The sequence below is a fragment of the Octopus bimaculoides genome, chromosome 1 (genome assembly GCF_001194135.2).
Source record: "Octopus bimaculoides isolate UCB-OBI-ISO-001 chromosome 1, ASM119413v2, whole genome shotgun sequence".
Classification (NCBI taxonomy): Eukaryota; Metazoa; Mollusca; class Cephalopoda; order Octopoda; family Octopodidae; genus Octopus; species Octopus bimaculoides.
In genome coordinates this window covers 62,929,459-62,939,829 of record NC_068981.1, presented here as the reverse complement: position 1 = coordinate 62,939,829, position 10,371 = coordinate 62,929,459, and the positions used below count along the sequence as shown (strand labels likewise).

At 35.6% G+C, this 10,371-nt stretch overlaps 1 protein-coding gene across 1 annotated transcript in view; it reads right to left on the bottom strand.

Annotated features, from left to right (window-relative positions):
• Nucleotides 1-10,371, bottom strand: part of LOC106871402 (A disintegrin and metalloproteinase with thrombospondin motifs 16) — a 164,846-nt gene that overhangs the window by 16,696 nt on the left and 137,779 nt on the right. The window contains exons 15-21 of the mRNA XM_052967174.1: nt 8,792-8,922; nt 7,885-8,008; nt 6,537-6,793; nt 5,118-5,174; nt 3,551-3,692; nt 1,075-1,204; nt 468-675 (exon numbers count right to left, since the gene is read on the bottom strand). Coding sequence (XP_052823134.1) covers nt 468-675; nt 1,075-1,204; nt 3,551-3,692; nt 5,118-5,174; nt 6,537-6,793; nt 7,885-8,008; nt 8,792-8,922 — 1,049 coding nt within the window. The remainder of the gene's footprint in view (nt 1-467; nt 676-1,074; nt 1,205-3,550; nt 3,693-5,117; nt 5,175-6,536; nt 6,794-7,884; nt 8,009-8,791; nt 8,923-10,371) is intronic.

Below are 10,371 nucleotides of genomic sequence, written 5' to 3'. Positions count from 1 at the left end.
TATATACACGACGGTCTTCTTTCAGTTTCCGTCTACCAAATCCATTCACAAGGCTTTGGTCGGCCCGAAGCTATAGTAGAAGACACTTGCCCAAAGTGCCACGCAGTGGGACTGAACCCGGAACCATGTGGTTGGTAAGCAATCTACTTACCACACATTTATTGATGATGCTGTAAGAAAAAGAAGCGAGATCAATAATGTATGAAGTCGACTCAATCAGGATCGGGACCAATTAAACTCCAGTATAGAACTGGGATTAGATTTTATCATATCTGAAACAGAAAGGAAAATAAACGTGGTAGTCTTTTTGGCTTTGTAAATGCTGACACACCACAGCTGGTTGGTGGTAACTCAACAGCCTATGATATCTTGTAGTCAATTCAGTACCTATTTAAGTTATTCTTAGCGCAAACGTGAACATATTTAGTAATTAATATAACAATAAACATATGCATTTCATTACTTACTGAAGACCATTTACTAGCACGCCATTTAGCTTTGCAAGGCTGGTTGTTGCAGTTACGCGAACGTACTGGTTTCTTCAGTTTAAGGCACAGTTCCTTCTGGATATGTTTGTCGAAACCCAAAGCTGTTTTCTGTTTACAATAGAGCTTGCGTTTTTGTTTTCCCGTGCCGCATTTCTTGGAACAGAGGGTCCATGCTCCTGCTACCCATCTAGAAGGATTAAATCAGTCAGTGATAAATATTATTATATAACATTATATATACATATAAATATGATGTGTGTGTGTGTGTGTATATATATATATATATATATATATGCTTTAATAAAAAGCAGCAGAAATATCACAAAAACTGTTGTCCGACGAACGGGAACGTGAAACTGAGTAACAGTTTCTGTGTTATTTCTGTTGCTTTTTAAATAAAGCATATTACTCTATCTCTGGTATTCGAGTACTATTTTTCCACCTTGTTTCTCTGAGACTCTTTTCGCAGCGAAAGATCTCACGTCCAAGTGTACTCGAACGTATCAGGCATGATTTTACACGAATATCTATCTATCTATCTATGTCTGTCTGTTAGTGATATGTGTGTGTGTGTGTATGTACTTACCTGGGTGGACATTCTTTCCTGGGACATTTAAACTTTCGAGGTGCTGGCCTTGGTAAGGAACGACATAAAGTTGAATTTACCACCTCTTTTGTCCACACAGATTTACATTTATTATTTATTATACGTTCACCTAGAACAGTAAGAAATATTAATGCAGGTTATAAATAAATTAAAAACAAGCGAAACCAAACAAAATATGCCCCCACCACTCACACAAAAAAAGCTTTGAAATATACACAAATTTGAATTAGTACATATGTTGTGAAGAAACGTAAATCTAATGCTTAAAACCCCGCTTTTTTTACAGACTGAGAAAATTAATGTTACATAATATTTACATTATGATTTATTTATAAGATTGGTGACTTTGTATACTTAATCTTATCAGTTATTTCTTAGCTATCTAGGTCGTAATGTACGTGTGTGTGTGTGTGTGTGTGTGTGTGTGTGTGTGTGTGTGTGTGTGTGTTTATATATATACGAGTAAAAATTTGTATGCATATATGTACACAAACACAGATATATATGTATATATATGAATATATGCAGGGGTGCACACACATACGCTCATATATATATAAAGAAACCGTTGCTTAATAATTGCCGTTTTTAACCATCAACTTGGAAGCAACATATCTCATATCAATCGAAAGAACCATTGGAATCTACACGTTTTTGCCAAAAACAGAAACAAATCTTTTTAATCCAATAGCTTAAAAAACCCCAGAATTCTGCAACCGACTAATTCTTCAGAGATATTTTGAACCGCTGTTTAGTTGTTGAAAACTTTCTTTTGGAGGAAATTACTGAGCTGCATGAAAAAGTGGTAGCTGGTTATAGAAAAGACTGCGGAGTTAACTGAGTAAGGTTGAATTTAGTTCTTGCATAGTAATTTTTGCTATATATAGTTGGGTGTTGCTATAGAGAAGAATTGGTCTTCTTTGATTGATCACTGCAAGAAGTCGACATTTTATGTTCACGGCGCATTTTATTGATTTTCTGGTTCTGTTGTAATGGATTTGCCAGGATATAAAAAAAATAGATGTACTTGATTTCACTAGCAACAGCCAGATAGTAACCATAAAGTTCTGATACATCTTTAGTTTGGGAAAGAGTTCTGCTTATTTACTTTGCTCCAATCACAAGTTGGAATGCCGTCACATAAAAACCATTTTTGTCACAATGGAATCAGGAAATGGATCGCTATTGTTCAACAAAAGAAGAATAGAGCAGTTTTTATAATAGCTATATTTTTTATTTTCACTCAGTTCATTTGGCGTCCACTTGTCGAATACTATTGAACTTCCAATGTGGTATAAAATATCGAACAACAGTCGAATAGCTAACATCTAGTTATGCAATCTCTGAATTTGCTTTGCGTGGGGCCGCTTCAACAATAGCTCCAAATTGATCGTCATCAATCGCAGAAAGTCGTCTGTGATTTCCCCGATTTTTAGGAATCTCATCTTCAACATTTTAAGGATCAACGCTGAGCTGTGTGTTCATTAACAGGTCCCTTGGCAAACACTTGATGGGTATTGTGAGTAGTCTCTGCTGCCTGTGTGGCATTTTGAATCGAGTGTTCAAATAAAATGAAATGGTTGATCCAACCGTAGGACTAATATTGAAATAAAACAATTACATCAATGTTGTTATATACATTGTGCACTTTATCGAATAATGATCATCTTGATTATTTCACTAAGATCTTCATATATATATATATATATATATATATATGTAAGATCCAGGGATCGAGGTGGATGAAGAAAGTTAGCTTGGAGAAATCCATAGTGAATATTAAAAAAAAAACAACTTTCAGGAACAATAGTGGTTTATTAAGACGGAAGGTTACGGATTTTCTCTCTTTAATCGAAGAACGATGAGCTGATAAAAGTTATTATATTCCTCGGTAGGCAACCAGGGTTGCCGATTGTACGAAAAAAAATACAAGAATTACGGAATGGAATGTGGGAAATCCGGGCTATATATTTCATAGCAAGTGGAACATCAGGAGTGGAAAAATCTAAGTGAGGTGTATACCGCCGGCTACTATTCAGGCCAAGGATATCTAATCAAGATATAGATATCCTTGGCCCGAAGAGTAGCCGGCCGTATACACCTCATGTGGATTTTACCACTCCTGAGGTTCCACTCCCTGTGAAATATATGCAGCCTGGTTTTCCATACTCCATTCCGTAACTGTGTATATATATATATATATATATATATATATATATATACATACATACATGCACGCGCGCGCGCACACGCATATTTATATTTGTCTAAGATTAATCATCCAGTATTAAAACATTTCTATCCTTCTTTTGCTGAGCTTCGGAAGCGATGTAGTGATTCTTTGAGATAGAATTTGAAAGATCTCATATAAAATTTAAATAAAAAGAAAGAACAATGTGACATTACAGTTGTTGTTATTGTAACATACCTGTACACTAACCCTAACTTTACTTACCTCCAGTACCGCATTTATTTGAACATTCTTTTTCTACAACATCCATCCATTTATATATCATTGGTGGTAAGTAACCTGTACTCACAGGTTTCAATGCTGAATATGGCACGCCATGATACAAACGAGGAAATGATTTACTGTGCTATAAAAGATAGAAGAGATAGAGTGTATAAGTAAAATCTTATCTTCCTAAGTTGCTGAGTATTATACTTCTGAAACTGACCGCAAAATCTCGATTGGGGATATGACTGGTGCTTATTCTTGTAAACCCATAAATATAAATAGAAGAACAGAAGCTCAAATCTGATGAAACGGGATACATAGTAAATGATTTCTGATTTATGCACAAGGGTAGGGGTTTAGTTGAAACTATAGACCTTAGAACTTTAATGGTATTTAATTCTATTGAATGAAAAAGGTAAAGATATAACTTCAGTAGGGTTTGGACTCAGAACATAAAGAGCTATAAAACATTTTTACCGACGCTCTGACGATTCGGACAATCTACCATCGCTTTTAGCCTTAATGTAATGCTAATAAGTATAATAACTTTTAATAATCCTTACTAGTATGGGCACAAAGATTGAAATTTTGTGGGAAGGGGCAAGTCGATTACACTGATTCCAGTACTTGATTTGTACTTATTTTATCCACCTCGAAAAGACGAAAGGAAAAATCGCCCTCGGCGGAACTTGAACTCAGAATATAAAGACGGTCGAAATGCCGCTAAGTATTTTGTCCGGCGTGCTTACGATTCTGCCAGCCTTATGATAATTATTTCTGCTATAGGCACAAGGTCTGTCATTTTGTGGGGAGGAGGATAGTCGATTTTATCGACGCCAATGCTCGACATCTCATAATAGCTATTAATAATAGCAGTATTGCGTGAACGAAACTGGGTCCAACTAGAGATTTAACTGCAGTTTGACAACGTAAGGGAAGAAATATAGTAGTTGTTGTTGTTGTACAAGACAAATTCAACTCTGACGGAGCAGAAAATGAAGCACGAAGTAGTCAGAGAAACTACTTAGTGTGGCCCATACCTTTATTGTTCCGGATATTCCGTATCTAGCATCACTCAAGGATCTTACTGCACACATTGACATGCAGTAGTGGAAGGTATACGATGCAATACTGCTGTCTGGACGTGTCTTTTCTCTGCTTATCAATCTATCTATATTCCCCAGCTGCTGACGTTGTTAACAGTCAACTAGAAATCATTACGCAATCAACCAATCTGCTAAAAATCTCCGTCAACTAACACATACCCGTCATAAAAAAAATAACAGAAGCTAGAACAGAAGTATTGGCTAATATAGTTCTAGACGGGATAGTGACATCTGGAAGAGTAATATCCATGTCACTCGTTGCTGATGTTGTTGTTTGGCCACACATACATATAAATACAAACTTCCGCATTTTGACTGAAACAAGCGAAAGATAACACACACACACACACACACACACACACACACACACACACACACACTGTTTGTGAGTAGATGTTAGAGCAAGCATGCATAAGAGTTTGTAATTTGTTTTTAAAGGTGATATAAGTTAAACTTACCGATTTAGGTTTTGAGTAGGAAACAACAACTCCTGGGTTATGTTCGACATAATACAGCTGTTGGACAAAAAGAAGATAAGAAAATAACAGTAAAAGTGTTTCATATACCAGTAGGACGGCAAATTTCTTGAGGAATAATGAAGGCGGCTGTGTGGTAAGAAGTTTGCTTCCCAACAACATAGTTATGAGTTCCGCCCCACTGTGTGGCACCTTGGGAAAGTGTCTTTTACTATTGCCACGGGCCGACCAAAGCCTTGTGAGTGGATTTGTTAGACGGTAACTGAAAGAAGCCCGTAGTATATGTGAACACACACACACACAGACACACATATGTGTGTGTGTGTGTATGTCCCATAACGGCTTGACAACCGGTGTTGGTGTGTTTACATCCCAGTAAATTAGCGGTTCGGCAAAATAGAATAAGTATCGGGCTTTAAAGAAAATAAGTCCTGAGGTCCATTTTGTTCGACTAAAAGCCCTTCATGGTAGTGCCCCAGCATGGCCGCAGTCAAATGACTAAAACAAGTAAAAGATAACTAATTGTAATTAGTTACTATATCTATGTTTAAGGTTTTGTTACATATAGTATGTAATGCATGTCGTGGTTAGGCTCATAAAATAGTGTGTTCAGCCCTTGGACCGGGCAGCACGTTGTGTTTTTGTACAACGCACTTCATTTCTGGTTGTTCCCGTCTACCCAGCTGCATGAATATATACAGGTCGTCGTCGACTTACGACCTATCCGACTTACGACCGATCGACTTTACGACGATTGGTGCACCAGCGCCCGGCAGCAATAATATATAGTCGTGTCGAAATCTAATGGGTTTAATTTACGAATGATGTCAGCTAACAAACGTTTCCCCTAAGTTTGGTTATCGATCGCCGCTGTGGTTATTCCAAGTGTTGGATGAATATCCCGTTGCGGAGACATCGAGACAACCTTGTATTTGTTTCTAAGACGATTGCTTGAAACACCGAAATTTTTGACAAACGCCAGTATAATAGTACAATCCAGAATGCTGTGTGTGACTTTCACTTGAGAATGTACCTTAAGAATGTAAAAATATAAAACAAAGTTATGTATAGGCCTTACAACCAGTCAGACGGAACCAATTGTGGTCATATATATATATATATATATATATACTGTGTGCGTGTATGTGTGCATGCGTGCGTGTATATGTAGCTACATAAAATGTATGCATAAGTTTCCTTCATTCCAGTATCTTTAGGGTATAGTGTTTTAGAGGAAATATATCTCAGATGTCCAACCCTGCTTAGGAATATAGCATAGTTGCTTCGAGTGCTGCAGGCGACACACCAGTCATAATTTGGCCACCGTTGTTATATAGTGCACTAACAGAAAGTCTTACAATGTAAAAGGTTGGCCGTAATTTACGCCAGGTACTTACTAACCTGCACCTTAATGCTTTCCTTCAAAGGACCGTCTATCTTTATAGAATCCATTGTCTTGTAGATATTGTAACCCCGTGTCTTTTTGTAACTGATCGGTTGACCGTTGAGAACGTGTTTTCCTTCTTCGATATTTCCTCGGTAGTTAAATTGGTAAGTTCGAGCAACATTTGCAATGGCTAAAGCATTCTTTGTTACAGACCTTTCCGTGATCGTTACCGAACAGGCTCCCTCTGGAAGCACGATGAGATCCACGATGCCTAGAACGATTTACAAACAGACAGTTTTATACCAACAACAACAATGTTAACAAAGATAACAACAGTAACAAAAGCAACGAGCTGGCAGAATCGTTAGGATGCTGGGCAAAATGCTTAACGACGTTTTGTCCGCTTTTACGTTCTGAGTTCAAATTTCGCCGAGGTCATCCTTTCGGATTCTATAAAATAAGTACCAGTTGAATACTGAGGACGATGTAATCGACTAAACCCCTTCCCCCGAAATTGCTGACCTTGTGGCAACATTCGAAAGTAACATAACAACAGTAACAACAACAACAACAACTCCAGTATGTTTCTTTGACAAATATAATAAGTAAATGAATCTAAAATTATCAGTTGTGTATTGAAATTTATCCAGTTGACTGTATTCTTCTCTGAAAGGCAAATTCTATGTTATCGACTCTCGAAGAATACGAACTCTGAACAACCAAATATCCAAAGACATTTTGTCTGTCACTCAACATATTCTGACATTCACAGACCCAGCGATATTTAATAAGGAATTAAATTGGAGGACAAATTAATATGTATTTGAATCTTTTAGTTCAAATCTCATAGAAGTGGATTTTGCCGTTTACCCCCAGTGGATCGACAATAAACTTCTCGAAAGGAAATATTAACCTTTTGTCTATCCAAGATAAACTAAAATACACAATAATTGCAATAATGTGTACATATAAAAGCATAACGGCGCTATCTGTAGTATTTTCTAGAAGTGGCTTGTGTTGAAAGACACAAGGTTTGCTCAGAATGTCGTCTGTGGATCGTGAAAAAACGGTGTTTCGATCTTATTTGGTCTTCTCAGTGACTAACACCCTCGGATATTCTGAGCTTAACTGAAAAATATTTGTTCTGATATAGAAATCAGTAAACAAAACATGTACACATTGATGCATATATTGATTAAATTCTGGTCAGGCAAGAATTTAGCGAAAATATGCACTTGAAACAGCATTAGATTAGAATAACAGTGTATGTAGCCTTTACAATGTACACAAAAATACAGGACAGCGCTAGCTTCTAAGATAAGCTTGTAGGTTAAATACATTATACTGTAAAAGTTTACTTACCGTACATTTTGCCTTGAGCATTGAAAGTTGTACGAGTAAAAGTACAACTAGATCCATCTCCACCACAAACACAACATCTATCTAATCTTGCTGTTGAGTTCAACTGTAAGTCGCATCCAACAGGCTGGAAGAAGAAGATAATAATAATAATAATAATAATAATATTAATAATAATTATGATAATAAAAGCAAATTTCGTATATTATGATGAAAAATAAAAGCTGATCTAACCCTTACAAATTGCTAAGAAACTACTGAACGAGTTGAAGCCTTATTTCCGTAACATTAAGTAAGACAAATATAGGGAGAATTCACAAAAAAGCAAAAGACGAAGACAGGTGGTGTAGACAAACAGATGTATTAGTTTAATGCTCGGGAAGTGAAAAGTGTTTAACGTTTCGAGCGTACGCTCTTCCACAGAAAGGAATACAGAAAGAAACAAGGAGAGAAAATAAAGAATGTGTCGTGGCTAGAGAATATATTTCTGTATTAAATAGGATGTTGATCTATCGCCGGTAGATTTTATCAGCGTTGGCACTGAAACAAGTACGGGACACTCGCCAATTTTACAGTACTGTGGAATTATGGAGCATTAAATTATACAGTAACTTATAGTATCTATTTAGTGCTAAGTAGATTCAGGCGTTGAATTACTTGTCTTAGCCGCAAACAGTGTAAGCTGTTTGCGGCTAAGATAATTACTTAATAATACAGAACTAGCTAGTATAGATCTCGTAATTTGCCTTCATCCAATTTAAAAAATAGTTCCAAATATGGATTTCTTTCTTGCTTTAGATAATAAAATTCGTGTTCAATATTATAAAAATATAAGAAAAAAAATCAAATATGTCATCCGTCCTTTGATATGCGTAGTGATTGACATTAACAGGATCAAGTTGATACTTACTGTGCATACACCTTTGATACAAACATCATTAGATATTGCATTACACAATGTGCCATCATCAACTGCATACCTCATTCGGTGAGCTTTATTGTCGTTGTTATTGACACAGTAGAGCATACATTGTTTCTTTCCTAAGCAAAATAAAGAGAAAATTTTTAAACAGTGTATAGGGAATAAAATCAAGCGAAAGTGTTCGCATAATCCAAATAACCTTACATACAAATTGTAAATCTACGCAAGTGTACTGGTTATGAGGCTAGTACATTCATAACAGAGTAAACAAAGGAACAGAGATAATGGTGTTACATTGTATAATCTGTGACAATTGTTTCAATAATCAACGGAAATTTCTTTATCAATCAACATGTAAAAATTCATGCGAAACTATACGATATTACGACAATTTTACTAATCATTTCTTCAAAATATAACGTCGAAAAAAGGTACTAGTTTACATATCAGAATCGAACCTATTAAATATAATGAACGAAAGAAGGGCATAGAAGGCAAAGTAATAAATTATAAACAGCAATAATGAATTATAAACACGCTCTCAGAAATTCACCCAAGTAGGAAGACTATATAGAAACAGACTGCTTTATTATTTCTCAGCGCTAAGGCAATTGTAAACCGCTGGGGTCACGAATATTCGTAATTCGAGAACTGTCTAATTTATTGTAAATTATATTAAATTTGGAGAGGTAAGAAGTTAAGAATGGAAACAAAAAGGTTCAAAGACACAGTTTACTTCTAAATATTCTCAGAGTGGTGCAATTAATGGAAAGATAAAAATTATAAAGAATAACACGATAAGAATATGACTAAAATACAAACCAAAGTTAAGGAAAATGAGCTAAAATAAAGGTTCACCACATAATTTATGAGATCGATATGAGTAATGCTAGAGAAGTTAGATAATTTACAATTGAACTAAATTTATAGATTGGTTAGTTCCGTAAGAAATTATTTAAGCGGGGATATCCGAGATGTGAAATACATCGTATAGATTCACCAGCGATAATGCTATAGTTGACACGAAGTATAAGGACACTGTTTCAAACATTATTCAATTTAATTAATTAGCTAATCGGAATTTTTATGAGTATTTTATTGAATCAGTGTAAACGGATCAGTAATTCGCTACGTTCATTAATTAAGTTAGATGTACATTCAAGGATTTCTAGTGCCTCTATAGAAGAAAGGTTACAGCTACCAACTTCGGCGTTGAACACAATCAAAAAATCTAAATGATCTAGACAAGAATTAAATACTATATTAGACGCTAGGAAAACTATTATTGAATTCGAAGGTAATAACTGGATGAGAAAGGACAGACCTAATAATTTCTATATAACCATAGGTTCAAGTGACTCGGTGTTGGTTACTGATCTCGTTTGTAAGGACTCTTTGTGATCTCTGAAATCAGAATCTATTACGTATTAAGATATCTCAATACGTATTCTTAGTTAGACAAGTTTTGCAGGAACTGGAAAGCTTTGCTCTATCAGTGTTATTGGTATTTTATTTTAGAACCACACAGCATATATATATATATATATATATATATATATATATATATA